We start from the raw sequence: 19,596 nt of genomic DNA, 5'->3' as shown, positions 1-19,596 counted from the left end.
TTTTTCCTGTTTTCTGAGTAGATGAAAAATGACGTAAAAAATCACTAAAATTGCACAGAGCAAACTTTTCGACACTTAATAACATTAACACATCACAATTTTTCTGTTTTGAGTTTTATTTTAGTTTTGATACAAAATATCTTTTATTTTTTAGTTTTTTTCCCGAGGATTTTGTTCAGAATTATTGGTGGATTTTCTTAATTCAGACTTTTCTTGTTTAGTTGGATATCAGTGAGTAAATCATTCTAAAAAGTAAAAAAATATGTATTTAAATTATAGTGATTTGTGTAAAAAACAAAACAAAAAAACAAGGACTACCTATGCAATTTTGAATAATATTATTCATAGGTAAGGGGGGGGGGGGGGAAGTTCTGACACATTTGCGTAAACGGTGAGTATAGGCTTTATCTTTGGACTGAGAGGATAGGTTATTAGGGATAAAATAATTCTTATATGATGAATTTCCCCCAGATTTAATATTTTTTGGATAGGCCTCCAGGTTCTGGAGCTCCAGGCCTCCAGGTGGTCTCTGTACAGGTAAAATTGAAAAAAAAAAAATTTTTTTTTAAAGTTAAAAATCAACTTATAAAACAAAATATGCATATTTTTTCATCAAATATGTGAATAATATTAAAAAAGATGCATATTTTGTTTTATAAGTTGACCTGTAACTTTTAAAAAAAAAAAATTTATTTTTCATTTTTACCTGTACAGAGACCACCTGGAGGCCTGGAGCTCCGGAACCTGGAGGCCTATCCAAAAAATCTTAAATCTGGGGGAAATTCATCATATAAGATTGATTTTATCCCTAATAACCTATCCTCTCAGTCCAAAGATAAAGCCTATACTCACCGTTTACGCAAATGTGTCAGAACTTCCCCCCCCCCCTTAATATTATAAGAGAGGATGTGGAACTTTTTGAAATCAACAAAGAAGTGTTTGTGGCAGTCTCAGACAATGTTGGTAATAATAATCGACAAAAAAATCACTCAGCGAGTTCCGACGCTCTTTTTAAAGTTTCATGATGACCACATTAACGCAACTCACCGGCAAGGAAACTACTGGTGCTGCAACTACTTTTTAATGCTAAGTACAAATAAACAAAGGTACATAATACATATATCAAGAGAAAAAGAATTGAGATAGAAAGAATATGTGTGAAAACTTGCTATAATATTAATTAAAGAAAATGACATGTTTCTTATAACCTAAGTAAGGTAGTATCTTATTCCTATACATGAAAAATTACCTAATCAATAAAACTTATCAATATGCTATTAAAATTGCACTTACCCATACAAATAGTAGAAGAATGCCAACAGATAGAATGCTAGCTTGATCCATCCCTCTTTCTAAAATTGAAAAAGTAGTTATTTCGAGACAATTTCAGTAGAATCTATGCAAAATATTATTAAACATTTGCGGAACAACTTTTTTTCGAAATATAAATAGGTAAGGTAGATTCATCCTAAAATCTCTGTAGCTAAGTTTCATAATTAGTAGGGAAGCCTCACCTGACATTTGTTGAGTGTGTCTGCGTTCATGATGGACGTAGGATCATACAATCCAGGCCCTGACATCACAGGTCTGTGCAGGTACCTAAAAAAAAATAGATATTGGTAGTTGATTTAAATGTTTATAATTAAAGTAACAACTTGGAATAGCCTAATACGAGTAGCAAATAGGTTAAGATAAACAAATTTTATAATCCATAAATTCAATTTAAATAAGGTGATCTTTAAATGATTAATACATATTTTAAATATAGAATCCTATAAATAATCTAATTATCGTAAAATTCTTCACGTAAGAATCAAAATGTAAGTACGTTCATCTTCAGTGATTATACGTCGGAACGACATTAAACCCAAAGCAGCTATATATAAGTAACTAAAACCAAGTTATTTATTACCTATTACTTTAGGTCAGGTTAGTTTGTACTGACTAAGCCCACAGTGTTAGGGCATCGCAGGTGTTGGGCATAAGAAAAAAATACCTTAACCTTCTTATTTTGTTATTTTTTTCCAAAAAGCAGTTGAAGGGGTAGATGGACACTTTCAAAAGTGAATAAGTAAAATTTTACCTGTGCACATGATAGGCTATGAGTGGAGCATTGAGTAGCAGGGAAAACCATTCACCAGCGAATAGAAACAGAACATTGAACAGCAGATGCATCAAATACTCTGGTAATACCTAATATAGACAAAATATTAATATACTTAACGATAAAAAATAGGTACCTAGAAAGAAATTAAATTTGATAGATAAGAGGCAATTCAAACCTCTAGGTAATTTTTAAAAAAATAAGATCCCTGTCTTTCAAAACTGCTAATAAAATATTATTTTTTAATGGAACAATACAAAACTGACTCGGTATATAACATAAGTTTAGAGCTATAATTTATACCCACAACATAATACATTTGAATTGTATTTATTTTAAAGATTTACATGAATTAACTTTAAAGATTGATCTATTCTTCCTTATTATCATTTATTATCTAATTATTAAATTTCTCTATCTATCTTTCCGTGTACTTACCAGTGGATTAAGACTGTTACATTGGTCTATGGGATTCTTGTAATCTGTTTTCAACTCGTCAAAAGAAATTATCTAAAAATACAAAAAAAATATTTTAAGTAGGTACCTAAGCAAGATCGAAAATGCAGAGCACATGCACAATAATCATTGTTGGATCACAAACGGACAAAGTCAGCTATAATGCAGATATTCATTGGTCATATAAAAAAAATCTATAAAATCATAAAACTTTTATATACCTACCTAAATAGATATGTTTTTTGCAACCTGACCAACAGACATATGTAAACAAAATACTAGTTCTTCCTATATAGCTAGTTTAGGGAAACTTTACAGTACATTTATTTCCCTATATGTACTGTTTTTACAGACATTTCAAATAATATAGGGAAACTAAAAATTAACTTACGTGGAAAATAGCAAAGAAGATGAGGAAAGCATCAATGATTAGCGCCACAATGTAAGAAAACGCAGCAAACGTGAATGCCATTATTTTGCTTTAAATATGTATCTGAAAAATAAATCTTTAGTCTGATAATAAATACGCACTGATTTTTAAAAATATGAATACGAGGGTTTAAAATATGTTTCGTCATCAAATAATTCCAAAAAAAGAACTTAATCTTTATTTAAATTTTTTTAAAAAAGAAGAAATTTTATTTCATATAATTTACCCTCAAAACATGAAAATGTTTATATATTTCTTTCAACTTCTAATATTTTCTAGCATTTCTTAACAGTAATTACTTAGAAACACCTCGAAATTAAATACATTAATTAATCATTTGATAAGTCAGCAAACAAATTCCAAATCAATTCATGAATTAAAATAAACTTTAAGCAAATACAGGTTGTCAAATATAAAATTCGGAAATATTAATTTTCTATGAAATTTAATTTTTGGTTTACAATTTGTAACAAGAAAGAAAATAATTGAAAAACATTGTCTTCTGATATATAAAAGTCGTAATAAAAATATATTTGATAAGGCTATTAAGCTTGGATTTAAAAAAAATATTTTCAACAGAGTTTAAATTTTGGCAACGCTGTGCGCACCGAACCAGTAATGCCGCAAACTATTTTCAGAATTAAATATTCAACGACGACATTTATTTAACTAATAGTTCTCTGTAATAAATTTTTCTCAAATCTTTTATCTTTCTTTCTTTTTTGATTTATATAAAAAAAAAAAAAAAGTGGATATCTACGCATACCCATTTAACTTTTATTTTTATTTTTGCTTCATACAATTTGAAGAAAAAACTATTTTGTCCTATTAAAATTAAATCAAAATACGGGGGAAAATGAGTAAAGAAGAAAAACGACAGAAGCCGAATTAAAGGTGTCTGCAAAAATACGCGGCTTCAGTACACAAAAAAATGATTCATAAACAATTCCGGCCTTAAAAAAAATAAATTTAAAAAATAAAAATATGAAAACTTATATGTATAAAATGGTTAATATTTTAATTTTTCAGATATATTTGGAAATGTAAATTTTGAAAAGTTGCAAAATAAACAATAAAAACGCCTTTCAGTGCCATAAAACCTCAAAAAAATATTATTTAAAAATGCCAATTAAAGACAGATTAGGGGAATTACAGAAGGCTTCGAAATATCTGAAGGTAAATTTCTAGTTTGTAATTTTGTGCAGTTTTATTAATTTTTAGGCTTGCATTGCAAATCTTGATAATGATTCGCAAAATTTTGGTAAGTTAATTGTTCGTAATTAAACTATATATTAATTACATTGCGGTTCATCTATTTTAACTATTCATTCTATTAAATATATAACACTTGTTTAAAAATTTTGTAAACAAGTGTTTAGTAAATTGCATATATCGGAAATACACCTAGATTGTTTATTTTGTTTGTTTTACAACTGATTTCTTATATTTTTGCGTGACCCATTTTTTATTTTATTACATATTTTCATATAATATACAAGAGCTACTCTATAATTAACTATTTATGTACGTCCATAGATTTCATAATGTACTACGCTTAAATTATTAAAAATAAGTATTTTTGGCATTAATTTATGTTCAATTGGAATTTTTCAGACAATTGTTATATGAGCACATATATCTTAGCAATTTATGTTGACTACTCTGTATCTACTGTGTTATTTGTTAATTTTATATATATACGCTTCCTGTGGGGTTTTTAATGCAACCATCTCGTAATCAATGTATAAATGGCACTTAGAATTCGAATTTCGACCTCAAATTTTGCATGAGTAATCCTTGGTAGGTCTATTATCCCTAAATCGAACAAAAAGTTGGAAAAGTAACGGCTGGCAGCTGGCGGCTCAGCCGTTTAGCCGTTTTTTGCCTAATTTCAGGGCAAATTCATCATTAATTACGTAGGAATCAACTTTTAAAAACAGATTTTTGGTTTAATTCATGTTAAATGATAGCAATAACCTTTTTTAAATTTCTTGTACCAGCTGCTAAACGGCTAGAACCGGCTGAAAACGGCTGGGAGCTGCCAAGAGTATGAAGAGTTGATAGGGCATGTGACATGTCTATGGGTAGGTTTTTATGGTTGCTGAGCTCAAAAATACTACCAAAAATAGTGGCAGCTCAATCATATGGCAGCTGGGTAACGGCCGCTGCTGAGCTGGGAGCTGCCAAGAGTTGAATGTGTAGATAGGGCTTGTGACATGTCTAGGGGTAGGTTTTTATGGTTGCTGAGCTCAAAAATGCTACCAAAAATAGTGGCAGCCCATCAATATGGCAGCTGGGTAACAGCTGCAGCTCAGCTGGTAGCGGCCAAGAGTAGAATGGGTATATAGGGCTTGTGACATGTCATGGGGTAGGTTTTTATGGGTGCTGAGCTCAAAAATGCTATCAAAAATAGTGGCAGCTCATCCATATGGCAGCTGGGTAACGGCCGCTGCTCAGCTGGGAGCAGCCAAGAGTAGAATGAGTAGATAGTGCTTTTGACGTGTCTAGGAGTAGGTTTTTAGGGGTGCTGAGCTAATAAATACTATTAAAAATAATAATAAAAACTATCCGGCCGGATACCCGGCTCTATAATTTTTTATAATTTACACCAAAAATCTCTGCTTTTTAAAATCTTAAATGGCTATAATTTTCTTATTATTGAAGCTAGAAGAACATTTTTTCTGAATAAGTTTAACTTTATGTAAATTTATATAAGATTTCTGAAGAATATTTTTTTTTACTACTTTAATATCTGGTAATTTGGCCGGTTATCCGGCCGGATATCCGGTAATTTGGCCGGATAACCGGATATTTGCCGGATATCCGGCCGGTTACCGGATATCCGGCATTTGAAATCAGCCGGATATCCGGAATCCGGTATCCGGCCAAAAAAGTATCCGGCCCAACCCTAGAAAATACTTGTTTTTTGGTATTAATTAAAGTCTAAAACACATTTCAAAAGAAATTATGACTATATACTAATTGAATCTACTGTGTTATTTGTTTGTTTTATTTATCTACTCTAAATGTGAACATAATTATTCTTGTTTTTCTTAAGACTATCGATATCATTGGGTGAAGTGACTTTCCATAAGTTTAAAAGAGAAATTACTTATTATATAATTATTATCTATTAGTCATATAGAAAGTAAAAGATAAGAATAAAAATAGTACGCATTGTCAAATCTGATACTTTTTAACTTACGTCTAATTTTCTACCTACTAGTATTTATGCACGCTTAGGTATTTAAAATTACTTAATTCTTTGATGTTAGCTCAAGTTTGCTTACTCAGTCAATTTTTCTAATTGTAGGAAGGCGAAGACACAGTAACAACCGACACAGAAATTGAGATGAAGCCTTTGAACGGCACCTCCGACCCCTCGGACTTTGATCATTTTCTTGCCACGGCTCAGGACCTGGCAACGGATATCGGACAAATCAGCCAAAATGTCGGAAAAATGCGATTGCTGCAAAAGAAAATTTTCAACACGCCAATTAAAAGTGAACGTGAAAAATTTCAGGCCGAGTTGGGTGATATTGTGAATCAAAACAAAAGTATTGGTAAAAAAGTGCAAAAAGTGATAAAGGATGAAAAGGATAGAAATGAAAAGTTGTCTGGAAAGAAGAATCAAACCTCAAAATATCAGTCTGAAATGCATATTAGAAAGGTTAGTTTCTGTTAAGGGCAGGGGAAAATATAGTGATAATAAAAAATTCTTTAATATTTAATTTTCAATTATTAATCTTCATTAATCAAACTGTTGAGATTCATTGTAAAACGTATAATTCAAAGTTTTTCACTTATCCAACTTTTAGTAATTATCAAAGCTGGATTAAAAACTTGCATTACTGAAAATACAGTTAAAAAATACACTTAGATCTATGTCGGTAAAAGATTATTTATTATTTTGAAAAAAATGGTTTGAAATACCTACCTAATATTTTTTTTATTTTTCTTTTATGTATAAAACATTTTTGTTTAGCTATGTAAATAAAATTAAACTTTGATTTGTTAAGGTTCAAATAAATACACATTCTCAACAGTTTCTGGATATTTGGAGAGAATTCAATAATCTACAAGAAGAATATAGGTACAAAATATAAAGCAAGGATAATTATATCCATAAATATATCAGCAATAACAATCAAAACAAATTCACAATATTTTGGTAAAAAGAAAGAAATGTGATAGTGAAAATGGTGAAAGTTTACTCTTCATTCTATTATTAATGACGGACGGTCAAACAAATTCATAATTATGTTTAGAGTAAAATATTTCTCTCTTCTTTTTATTTCAAATGTTCTTCTGTATTCTAGGGACAAAGTAAAGCAGTCATTGGTGACGAACATAAAAATAACTGGTTGTAATCTGACTGATGAACAGATTGAAGATAAAATTGAACAGGGAGATATGACTGGTTTCTCTTCTATTTTAGAGGTAAATTTTATACCTACTAATAGTTATAACGCATCCGGTGACTCTCGGGTTCGAGTCTAGCTCTTTTCAATCTCATTTTAAAAGGAACATTTTTAAATATTTCCGTCAGTTTGTCTATTTTTTTTATTTATCTTTCATTCTTAAATTGATTTTACATTTGATTTTAGGATACAAACAAAGCGAAGGAAGATTTAATGGCCATTCAAAATAGACACGAAGATTTTATCAAACTTGGTATGTACCGTTTTAATGTGCGTTTGATTACAGTAAAAACTTTTCAGTACTATAAGTTTTAAACAGTTTATGAAGATTTCTGTAAAAATATGGTATTATCTGGAAAGTTAGTAACTCTTTAAACATTTTAATTTTCTACAGGGGTGTATATTCTGCATGGGATCCCCGGCTCAGGGGGGGGGGGGGGAAATAAAAAATAAGTGGTTGGAGGGAAAAAAAATGTAAAAATTAAGAAAACTGAAAACATTTTTTCCATTTCGCCCCCCTCCTTGGTTAAAAAAGCTAAAAAAATGTGTGGTAGGAGGGATAAAATAAATAAAATATAGAGTTCTTTAAATATTTTTCTATTTCCCCCCCTACTTTTTAAGAAAAATCTAGGGGGGAAAAAAATAAAAAAAATTTGTAGCAGGGGAAAAAAAAATAAATCTTGTGCAGAATATACACCCCTGATTTTCTACCTTTTATCTGTTTACAACGGATTTGTTTTGTGATAAAGTTGTCTAATGTATGGTTGGACCAACAGTTTTAGATATATTTAGTAACACACAACTTCTAAAATAACAAGTTGATTTTATTTAGAGAAGGGAATAGTTGAGATCCACGACATGTTTATTGAGATAGCCAATCTTGTTAGCTACCAGGGAGAAGTTATTGACAGAATTGAAGATAATATATTAGGTAACACAAATATTTGCGTCAAACAGTAAGTAGATTGAAGTTTAGGTATCTTTTGTTTAAAAAAAGAAGAAAGGTTTTTTCACTTAAACCTATATCTCGTGTCGTCCACCTAAACTCTCTTATTTTAAGAAATATTTTTCAAGCCTATAAGGGTTGCTACTATGTATTTTATTTTAAAAGGTAATTTACAGCTATACTACAAAAAAAAACATTTGTACATAGGTATCAGTTTTCATTTAAAAAAGAATGCAAAGATAACATTGATAATAATTGCTAAATAACACCAATAAGTAATCCCAAGATCCTATTGACAACATCAACCAATGTTGTCGAACCGTTTCAGAGAATTTTTGTGTTTTTTGTAGATGCTCAGCACCAAGTTGAACAAGGACGAGATAATTTGGGTAAGGCGAAGGAGAACCAAAAGTCAGCCAGAAAGAAACAAATATGTCTCATTGCAACTGGAATCATTGTTCTTCTCATTGTAATTTTAAGTAAGTAGTAAATGTTCTTTTGTTTTGTTGGAGGGGGGGGGGGGCGTTTGTACACTTTTACGCAATCATGTTATTTGGTAAGTTTTAAAAACCATGCATCTTATTTATTACCTAACACTTTTTATTCTAAACATCTTTTTTTCTTTTAAAAATTTCTTCAAAATAGAAGTAATCTACCCCCATCTTACGTTTTGTTGTTCAAGTTATAATAGTATAATTTTTGGATTGATACCATTGTATGAATTAACGTTGTATTTAGTGTTGTAGCTTAGTTTAGTTTAGTTTTTATCCTATTAATTTTCATTTTTGTTTCCCTTTGTTTTAGTTTTGATATTACAATTTAGCTAAGTAGTAAGGTTAAAGGTAAGTTCAATATTTGTTGTGTATGGACAATTTTTGTTGAGGGGTGGGGTTTTTTAAACAAAATTATGGAGGGAGATAGAAAAAAGATGAAGGGCGAAAGTGACACTGTTTAAGATCAATAGATAAAGGATCTAGCCTAAGAAAATTTTACAGCATTTTGTCTTAAAAAATTACAAGTAGCACTTTCCCCTCCCCCATTTGTTTACAGTGTTTTTGTAAAAAGCACCAAATATCAGTCAGTTTTGGGCTTCAGTATTTATAGATTTTCTCTTACCATATTTATTAGTCATTATTGGGAAATAATGAGGTTATTTGTTATAAGAATGATTATTTTGGATTTCATTTAATTGTTAAATATTATGCTGCCCTTTTCTGCACTTATTTTTTTCTTGTTAAAATCACAGGTTAAAGGTTTATATATTTCGTGATGTGTTTTTTAATTTTTTGTTGTAAGCTTTTTTGTGCTTTGTTGTATACCTACCTATGTAATATCGAAACATCTATATTTTTTAGCACCAAAAATCCATCATTTTATACCTACCTTACCTATATGTTTAAGTATATATTATTGAAGCCACCTAAAAATATATTTTCGCTTAGAAACATTTTGGTGGTGATATGAGGAAAAATGTGAAAAATAGCCAAAAACCTGCAAAAAGGCAGTCTGATCGCCATTGATGTTTTTTTGAAAAGACAGGAAATTTTATTTTGATATCTATAGCTGAAAAAATTTTGGAAATCGGTCCATAAACACCAAAGATATGGAGAAAAATGTGAAAAATACAAAAATAGCCTAAAACCTGCTAAAAAGCGGTCCGACTGCCATTGATTTTTTATAGTTAAGTGTGCTCCTTAATAATGTGAATGTTGTCAAAAAATTTCAGCCTTTTATCTTTTATAGGAGCCGAGAAAATCACGTTTCCCCCAAACTAAGACATACGGACATACGGACAGACGGACATACGGACAGACGGACATTTCAAATTATAGAGTAGCTTCGCTACTAAAAATGGGAAGTGGAATCCCTCCAGTGACCGCCAGGAGCGTAGCCGCTAGTTTTATAAATAAAGTGCTATGTATCTTTTAAACTGTTTCCTTGATTGTATTATAGATAGAGTATAGTATCTGTTTTTTAGTAGCGAAGCTACTCTATAATTTGAAATGTCCGTATGTCCATCTGTCTTAGTTTGGGGGAAACGTGATTTTCTCGGCTCCTATAAAAGATAAAAGGCTGAAATTTTTTGACAACATTCCAATTATAAAGAAGCACAATTAACTATAAAACATCAATGGCGATAGGACCCCTTTTTAGCAGGTTTTAGGCTATTTTTGTATTTTTCACATTTTTTCCATATCTTTGGTGTTTATGGTCCGATTTCCAAAATTTTTTCAGTTATAGCATTAAAATTAAATTTCTTGTCGTTTCAAGAAAACAATTATGACGGTCAGACCTCCTTTATCAGGTTTTAGGCTATTTTTGTATTTTTCACATTTTTCTCCATAACTTTGGTGTTTATGGTCCGATTTTTAAAATTTTTGTAGTTAAAAATATCAAATCAAATTTCCCGTTGTTTTGAGCATCCAGTATGTAATTTACTTTGACCGTCAGTCTGTTAGTCATAGTACTGAAATATAAATATTAAGAAATTTAAAACAAATGTTGAAAAGGTTTTGTGATTTTTTTCCTAATATACATGTTTTTGACAACTAATCTTTAAATTCTTATAAATATTTTTTGTGCTTCGCTACTTATGGATGTTGTAATCCTTGTTTTATTCATTAACTATAATTTGTTTTTCAGTTATACTTTCGGAGTTTGGGGCGTTCTCTGGAAGTTCTAGTAGTACCGTTGTTAAAGAGGTAACATATTTTTAAAATTTTCCTTCTAAGTGACTAATGAGCGCAAACCCCCCCACCCCCCTCCATGGTGGGTGGGTTAGTTAATTTTTTTCTGTGTCTTTGGGCTCTAACCATACAGGACCTATACCTGCGGGGCTACCCAATACTTGATATAACATAACCTAACCTAATCTTTATTAAAAAATAAAACAAACGAAAAAAATCTGCTTTTAATCTCATGTTATCCGTATAACCATCCATAATTATCTTTGCTTCGCTGCTTTTGTATTTTGTCATCCCTGTTTATTATAGCAGGTGTCCAAATTAAATTGATCCTACTTTTCAGATTCACCATTACCACATGCCCGGGGATAAAACTATTGTCTCGGATGAAAAACTAAATATTGATGATTTAATTTCCACAACAACAACCACCACCACCACAACTTTATCCACAGCTTCTACAGAGTCTACAACAGTTGAAATAGTGCCATAAACTTCAATTATTTATAGTAGTCTTGTATTTTTCAAATTAATTGTTAAAAGATAGAGTTGCCTTCTTCATTTTATGATTATACTATTGTAGATAGTTGTCCACGGATAGAAAAATGAAAATTTCAAGAATAATTGGAACACCACTTGAATATTATATTTTTTTCTTTAGTGGTTACAACTTAACATCTGTTTTACATAAATTAAAGATATAGAAATGCAATTGGTCTCTTTATTATATGTAAATATGATCTAGCCATAAAATCTCTTTCAATATAATTAATCTGTAATTCAATCTATGTCCTGACCTATTCTACTGTATGTTATTTTTTATGTCAACTAATTTTTAGAATTATAATCATCAAGAGAACGGGGCAACTCTATATAAAGGCTTATAACAGGACATTATAGCCGTGAATTGATTGTTTTCAAGACAGTTTTGTGATATTATATTTTAAGTAAAGGTTGTATCTATCTATCTATATATTTATAGTTTATTTGTAGTTAAAGGGAGGGGGAGTGACCTTCTAGAAAATATCTTGAAATTAAGTAAAGTACCATTAAAAGTAAACATTATGACGTGAGCAAAACATTTGACTATTATTCACAAAGATTAACACTTGGATAATCCTTTCAGTTGCACTTTTAATGGCACTAGAATAACCTTTTAAGAGGTATCTACATTCTAAATAGCTCTCCCCTCTCTACAACTTCTGTATGTACCGTATATCTCATGCTTTACGCTTTTGTTTTTGCTTATTTTTAGAGTACCGTTTCGTAACAAGTATGAAAAATATGCAAGTAGCGAAGTCTATCCTACTCCTATTCTCATAATTCATGAAAACTCTATTTAATCGCAATTATATTGATTTATATAGAGTAGAGCTACCATACTAAAAAATCTCTTTTCCACCCTAAAAAAGCCATAACTTTTAAAGAAATACTGCCTTTATGCTTTATTTATACACCTTTAAATTGTAAAGAGATACCTAGTTCCATGTATGATTCAGGCCATATTTAAAGAAAAAACAAAAACAAATATGATATATGATGTCAAACGAGATCACCAAAACAATCGAGCTAATTCTTTTAATACTATAGGACTTATGCATATGCATGGAACTATTTTAAATGAATTAATTAAAAAGTTTCAGCATCATGAAATCACACCTCATATTGTATATATTATATTTAATTTATTATTTAGTCCATTCATAAATAATGAAATGTAAAAGAATGGTTAAGTGTATTGCTTTATTGACATTGTATTGCTATTTGAAATTCTCTCTTTCACAAAAGAAACAACGAAAAGTTCTTAAAAGTATAAAATATCTAAAGGAAAAAATCTTTTAATTACAACTTTTTTACCATTTAAAATCAATAGGTAAATGACTTTCTTTAGATTCAATATCATTTAAAGATCAATTTAATAAAACTCTTAACATTTACACAAACTGCATAAATACAGTCATAGTTGTATAGAATTGATTATTGAAACAGTCAAATTACGTACCTAGGAATTTCAGATTGTGAAATGTTTAAAAATGCATTCAGAAAATGATGCAGATTCACAAACAAAGAATCAGGAATTTTAATAATTTATTTAAACACCTTAGATATTCTTAAATATAAATGGCCTAAAACATGCCATGACTACTATGAGTATAACAAGAAATATGGATGAGGAATAACTGGGCGTTACAGACAACCAACCATTTACTTGCACAACATTTGTTTACTTACTTACCTTGGCAAGACACTTCATAGAAGATTACATAAAGAGGTTGAGAACAATGGACTCAAAATGTAATGGACTCCCAAGTATTTTTACCCGCCTTTCTTTAGTGTAGAAACTTTAGGTGTCTTAAATGAATCTTAAAAAATAAAATCTTAGGTATCAATCTAAAAATTTTACTGTATAGGTTTGAAATCGATGGGATGATTCTAATATTTCTCAAGTTGTACGTATATAAGTCACGAATTGCTTTTAATGAATATTATTAAAATTGTAGAATAATTCTTGATGTTTAAATCTGATGAAGAAAAAGGTAGGTGTAGTACCTAGTAGATGATTTTTTGTTCTCGTGTACAGGAATGATATACAACAATACAGGGAGGAAGGGGGTATAGGGCTGTTTATTACACTAGTCCCTAAAGTTTAATAATAACGTTTTCTTATATTTTGACTTATGAATTTTGATTGATTGATTCAAGTTTTAGTTAGTTGAGTGTCAAGACGTTTCAACCTCTAATTGTAATCTATAAGAGGGGTAATTTTGTGTATTATCATTGGGGATATACATCAATTTATGGGTCATTTTCTTATCCCTTTAGATCCCCGGTTATTTTTGTACATTGTTCTTCTTAAGGCTTGCAGGCTAGTTTGAGTGGTGACAGCACTGGTTCAGAACACAGTGAAGAAGGATGGTCCAGTAACTCAGGCACAGGGACAGTTGTTCTGAGATAAAAAAGTGCAAATTGTAAAAATATTATCACTTATCATTGCTAAAGAAGGAAGGCTTTTGTATAAAATTAGAGATGGTATAAATTAATAGGTATTGTATTAATGATCTTAATGAAGTTGTAAACCTACTGAAGATTTTATTTCTCAAAAAAAATGATAAATCGACTGGTTAACATAATGATATGATCATAACCAAAGATTTTTTTTCCTCATTAGATTATTAGTGTATATCTTTTGCTTTTATCGGATTAAATACATCATAACTATATTCTGTTGCCTATAAATCAAATTTAAAATGCACAAATATGTCATCGGTTTTTGTAAAAACTAAGATCACTTCTTTTTGAATCTGTCATGATATTGTTTCTTTTCTCAGAATAACTTTCTATAGAAGATTCAGAAAATGAACAACTGCTAATCAAACATCTGAATAAAAAGTCCAAAAATGTCAAAACTGATGAAAATTATCAGCTAAGAGGTCCCAACAGAAAAACTGAACGCTGGCTAAGGTAAGACCTGTGGAACTTGACTATAAAAGTTAACTTAACTCTTCACACCCATACATATTCATCAAATAAAAAGGTTTACTGCAATGAATGTATGTGTATTGATGTATAACCCAGACAACTAACTGGCCCCTGTCTAGTCAGCCAGCAAATTGCTTTCTGCTCTTTTTAGCAACTTGGCTGTGTTGTTATTTACGATGCTATTTGCTGATATTTAATTATCCAATTGAAAGTCGACACAGGTTCCACGGTTTAGGGATATACAGTTATTTAACATCTATTGTGACTTTGGCTGGTATTTGATTTAATGTGGTGTAGTAATGTAGAGAATTAAAGAAAGAGCGGATTTATATCATTGTACAACATTAGAGCTATTGTTTAAATTGTATTGTCCCCTTCACACCCCCCACCCCCTCCCACTCCTTTAGATATTATACTCTATGTTTTTTTAGATCCTTAGGTAATCAACTTTAGATCCTCTATGGAAAATAGTTGTTCTATTTTTAGATCCTCTATGAAATTTGAGCTTGGTAGTGGTGAAGAACCTCAGCGGACACAAAGTGGCGAGGGTTACCATCCTGCTACTACCAGCAGTATTAGAAACTCCAGGTTAGAAACTCAAGGATCTGAATGGATAAGACAATGGCCGATAAATTGATGTACATCCCCAATGGCGAGTACCCCTTCTTTACATTACAATTAATAGTTAAAACATTTGGACACTCAACTTAATTAACCAACCAATAAAAATTCTACAAAATTCGCCAAAGTTGTTGATCAACGAATAAGAAAAAGTTATTTTGAATCTTTAGGGACTAGTGTAATAAGCAGTCCAATGTCCTCTTTCTCCCTGGGTGAGAAATTGCGTTGATTTTATCAAACTTTTCAGCTATAATGTTATATAAGGGGGGGGGGGGGGGGTAATGCAACCATCTCGTAATCAGTGAGCAAATGGCACTTAGAATTCGAATTTCCCTAAATCAAACAAAGAGTTGGAAAAGTTACGGTTAGCGGCTGGCGGCTCAGCCGTTTTGCCATTTTTTGGATATCTATAGTACAAATTAGTCACGAAACCTATCTCAACATAATACTCGTTACCTCTCCAAAACGCTATCAAACGGTTCTAGACGGTAGCTGTTAACCCCCCCCCCCCCTCTCCCCCTTACTGGACACTCTTAAAGTGGCGCATTAATACCTAGTAGACTTTATTTAGCCATTATCAGATTCAGTAGGTAGGTGTTTGTTACATTTTTCATTGTATCTCTATAAAATTTGAATTATTTTTTTATAGAGTAGCTGTAGCTGTGTTACTAAAAATTTTGAATTGATTCCAGGGAGAGAAAGAAAGAACAATGACGGACAAATTAATCTCTATCAATTTTTCTCCTCAAAAATTGAAAAACTTTCACAGACATAATTGTATTTCTGAGTTTTTGGAGAGGGGAAAGATGAATTTATCGTCCCACTGAATCCCTGATCAAACACGGATGATGTAATGAATAAAAAAAAATTTAGATGACTTTTAGAAGCCTAGATTTTCTGCAAGCGTATGTAGAGTCTGTACTTTTAATAAATATTTATTTCAATTAGTTTAAATGAAAAGGAACTCAGCAAAAGCATACGTTTCAACTTTATAGGGTATTTTTAAAATGGCAAACCCAGAATTATTAGGAATAATGTTACAATGTAGCATCTCCTTAATTGCATTATAAATCAATTTTACGACAGATTAACATCGAATTTTTGTTCAGATTTCTTATTATTTATAATCTTTTTCTCGATTCTATTTGCGATGTTTGTTAAAGATCGTTTGTCTTATTATTTGAGCCCTCTTCTTTTGAAGTTACCATCCTTAATTCAATATGTCCTGTGGCTATGTATAACAAAAGTTAATTTAAAAAGAAAGCCCTTTTGCTAGGGATAAATTGTTTTTTACCATCCTAGTTATTTTGGCTGTTTGATAATCTTAAAAACTTCGTGGTATAGTTCATTTTTTTCTTTGATGGTCTTCATATGAACCTATAGGATATAACCAGGGACTGTGGCATAACAGGAAACGCATCCGCTCATTGTCGGGAAGATGATAGGTTCGAACCTCGGCCAAACTCCGAGTAATAACTATAGACGTTAAATGGCTCTTACTGCAGCTATATTAGACGCGTGTGTTCCACATTATTTTTTTTAAATAGGTACACTTTATGGAGCTATCTTTTAAATCTAGCTGAAGGGGTTATTTGATGTAAATTGTTCATACGCTTTTTTTGAAGCTATGCCTACATGTAAAAATCCTTTTAAAAGCCTAGTGTCCCATTATTAATCTGTTAAACAAAGGATTAGTTTCTAAGAATAATTTGTAAATGTCATACCTACTTTAGTGCTGCGCCTATTGTAGGCATAGTTATCAGGGAGGGAGGGGACATTGGGATGTTTATTATTCTAGTCCCCAAAGTTTTATAATGCAGTTTTCTTATTCGTTGGTTTAAAAATGGGGGGGGACTTTTATTGAATTTTGATTGGTTGGTTCATTCAGTTGAGTGTCCAAAAGATTCAACCACTTATTGTAATCTACAGAAGGGCTAATTTTGGGCATCATCATTAGGGATGTACATCAATTTATCGGCTATTGTCTTATCCCTTTAGATCCCAGCAAACAAAGTGATACAGAATAATTATATTTATAAATACCACAGTTCTAAATATCATATTAGATGATTAACATCTGAAATTCACCTGTATTAAATAATGTTAAAAAATTATACAATCACATTTAAGAAAGATTATTGCAATATTGTTTACTAGCGGCTAAAGCCCCTAAAAGCACTTCAGGTATATGGGGAAATTTTTTACATTTTAAAAGAAAAAGTAAAAACTTAATTTGTCGAGTAAGTATTTTTTCTAGATATGAATTTTCTTGGGATTACCTTCTCTGCCTTCCCTGTACATATAAAAAGCTTTACTGTTAATGATAACTATATCGGTTCAGCGGTTAGCGAGATCCTTTGCTACACACACATACACACGCAAACAGAGAGACATTTAGTTACTTTTTATAAGGATAAAGCAGTGAAACTATTCCATTGAAATGACCGTGACTATATTAGATACTTGTAATCTAACTAATTTTACTACCTACCTATCTTTTTTTTCAGTATGTTTGAAAAAGTGCGACTAGTCAATAAAATGAAAATCAGAATGAGAAGAAGAAAATTTTCTACAAGGTTTTTTCAGGTAAATATATGGTGATATTGATGCGCTTCTTTATTACATAATTGCCGTTTAGAGTATTGTATTTGCTTTTTTCGAAGCTAGGGGGTACCTGAAAGCACCTAATAATAATAAACATAGTTGCTATTGTTCATCTAAATATTATTTACCTACTTTTTTTGCTGCGATAATAATGAAAATATTTCTCCTTCTTTTCAGATGTGCGTAGTGACTGTGGTTATCACTCTGTTTCTCTACTTTCTCTTCCAGGCAGGCACCTCCCAAACGCCTCCGCCCCTTCCAGACTTTTCCTGGCTGAACACCAGAAACATGACAGCCTTTATAAATCCTTCAGAAGAAACTGCCATTGCGAGCCCCAAAGCTTGTGGCAAGGACGAAAATGTCGAACTGGTAGTGTTTGTGACGTCAGCCCCGAACAAGTTTGAATCCCGACGGGTTATAAGAAAGACCTGGGGTAACAAATTGCAAAAGTCGTCAGCTAATGTCAAAGTTTACTTTGCTCTTGGCAGGACCAAGGACAAAGATGTGCATGAAAATATAATTAAGGAAAGTGAAAATTTTGATGATATTCTCTACGAGGATTTCGCGGACACCTACCTCAATCTAACTCTAAAAACAACCTTTGTTTTAAAATGGACAACCAAAAATTGTCCGCAAACAAAATTTATATTTAAAGTAGACGATGATGTGTATGTAAATACTGAGAAACTTTGGCTTGCCCTGGAGTCAACACATTTATATTTCAAGAGCTTAACTATAAAGGATTACACCGGTGTGGATAGAAGTATCAGTGCAGATTATGCTCTTATTGGCAGCGTCATGGAGACAGTCCCTATCAGAGATCCTCAGAGCAAATATTACCTGCCACCAAAGTTTTATCCTCTCAATATATTCCCCAAGTTTCTGAGTGGCACAGCCTATATCTTCACAGGCTCCCTTGCAGTGGCCTTATACAACTGTGCCCTCAGAACTCCTTTCATAAACCTGGAGGATGTTTTCACAACTGGTCTGTGTGCCACGACACAGCTTGGCCTCAGGCTGACCCACAATACTGGATTTCAATGGAGGCCTATGTCTGTTGGAGGATCTCATACCTGTAACTTTAAACAGTCAGTGATTGTCCACGACTCCTTTAGTCCGGAGAGCTTAGAAGAAATATTTGTGCGTGCCGAGGAGAATTTGCTGTGTGACACCCTGCTATTTGCGTTTATGACGCATCTGTCCACAGTTATAGAGTTTGTGCGCAAGATATTTAGAATATGAATAGCAAAGAAAACTGGAAGCCCTGTTCATCAACATCTGAAACCCCTGCCATAAATCCTTTAACAACATTTCACTTGCCATTATTAAAGTCTAATGGCAGATCCTGGATCCAAAGTTTTTTGGTTTAAAAGTACCTAGCTAGTTATTATTTTAATGAATTTTTAAAAAGGATTTTCTTTTTAGAATTTCTATCTATGCAATGTATACGTTCAAGGAACCATACATAGCCTCATTTTTAGCCTCTTATAATGTTTTTACTTCTTTTTAAATAACTAGGTTTTTCGGGCATTTAATGATAATTTTAAAAGATTTTATTTAAAGAGTTAGTTTTCTAAAAAAAAAATTGACTTTGAAATTCAGTATTTGCAAAGCGATATGCCATATTTATTCTTCTGCCATTAAGAAAAATAACAATCCTAGATATTTTGATTTCATTTTCAGTATTTAAAGTTGAACAATTAAGTTACGTTGAGTGCCATAATGGAAAAAATATTTCAAAATTCAAAAAATTTACAATGCACCTACATAAGTGTCATTTGCTCCGCTAATCAGTAATGCTCTCTTGTTTTAGATAACCAAGAAGAACCATCAACTGACTATCAAAGGCC

General features: G+C 31.5%; 3 protein-coding genes across 5 annotated transcripts; 2 read left to right on the top strand and 1 right to left on the bottom strand.

The window, feature by feature from the left end:
- Window positions 1-3,367, bottom strand: cni (protein cornichon). Its single transcript, XM_080168115.1, has 6 exons — window positions 2,952-3,367; window positions 2,543-2,614; window positions 2,084-2,193; window positions 1,515-1,599; window positions 1,294-1,352; window positions 1-245 (listed from the first exon to the last, which is right to left on the bottom strand). The coding sequence occupies exons 1-6, from the start codon at window positions 3,030-3,032 to the stop codon at window positions 218-220; spliced, it is 435 nt and encodes a 144-aa protein (XP_080024241.1). The 5' UTR covers window positions 3,033-3,367; the 3' UTR covers window positions 1-217.
- Window positions 3,368-3,951: 584 nt separating this feature from the next.
- LOC145325198 (syntaxin-1A homolog) lies at window positions 3,952-13,057 on the top strand. Of its 3 annotated transcripts, XR_013881414.1 has the most exons (10): window positions 3,952-4,166; window positions 6,304-6,660; window positions 7,010-7,083; window positions 7,310-7,430; window positions 7,598-7,664; window positions 8,244-8,342; window positions 8,708-8,836; window positions 9,162-9,199; window positions 11,001-11,059; window positions 11,385-13,057. XR_013881414.1 is itself a non-coding variant. In XM_080168082.1 (9 exons), exons 1-9 carry the CDS (start codon window positions 4,113-4,115, stop codon window positions 11,532-11,534), a joined length of 1,110 nt encoding a protein of 369 aa, XP_080024208.1. In that variant the 5' UTR covers window positions 3,980-4,112; the 3' UTR covers window positions 11,535-13,057. The 3 variants fall into 3 exon arrangements, 2 of the variants coding, with proteins under 2 accessions (XP_080024208.1, XP_080024209.1); XM_080168082.1 differs by lacking the exon at window positions 9,162-9,199 and having other exon boundaries at window positions 3,980-4,166; XM_080168083.1 differs by lacking the exon at window positions 9,162-9,199 and having other exon boundaries at window positions 4,139-4,251.
- On the top strand, window positions 13,046-19,530 carry LOC145325197 (beta-1,3-galactosyltransferase 1-like). The gene is made up of 7 exons (XM_080168081.1): window positions 13,046-13,116; window positions 13,543-13,578; window positions 13,900-13,971; window positions 14,386-14,503; window positions 15,008-15,109; window positions 17,650-17,728; window positions 17,924-19,530. The coding sequence occupies exons 2-7, from the start codon at window positions 13,554-13,556 to the stop codon at window positions 18,986-18,988; spliced, it is 1,461 nt and encodes a 486-aa protein (XP_080024207.1). The 5' UTR covers window positions 13,046-13,116; window positions 13,543-13,553; the 3' UTR covers window positions 18,989-19,530.
- The last annotated feature ends 66 nt before the right edge of the window (window positions 19,531-19,596 follow it).

This window comes from Acartia tonsa, chromosome 7, assembly GCF_053477335.1.
Source record: "Acartia tonsa isolate MP-2025a chromosome 7, ASM5347733v1, whole genome shotgun sequence".
NCBI classification, from domain to species: domain Eukaryota; kingdom Metazoa; phylum Arthropoda; class Copepoda; order Calanoida; family Acartiidae; genus Acartia; species Acartia tonsa.
The sequence above is the reverse complement of the archived record's forward strand: the minus strand, read 5'-3'. Positions and strand labels throughout refer to the sequence as shown.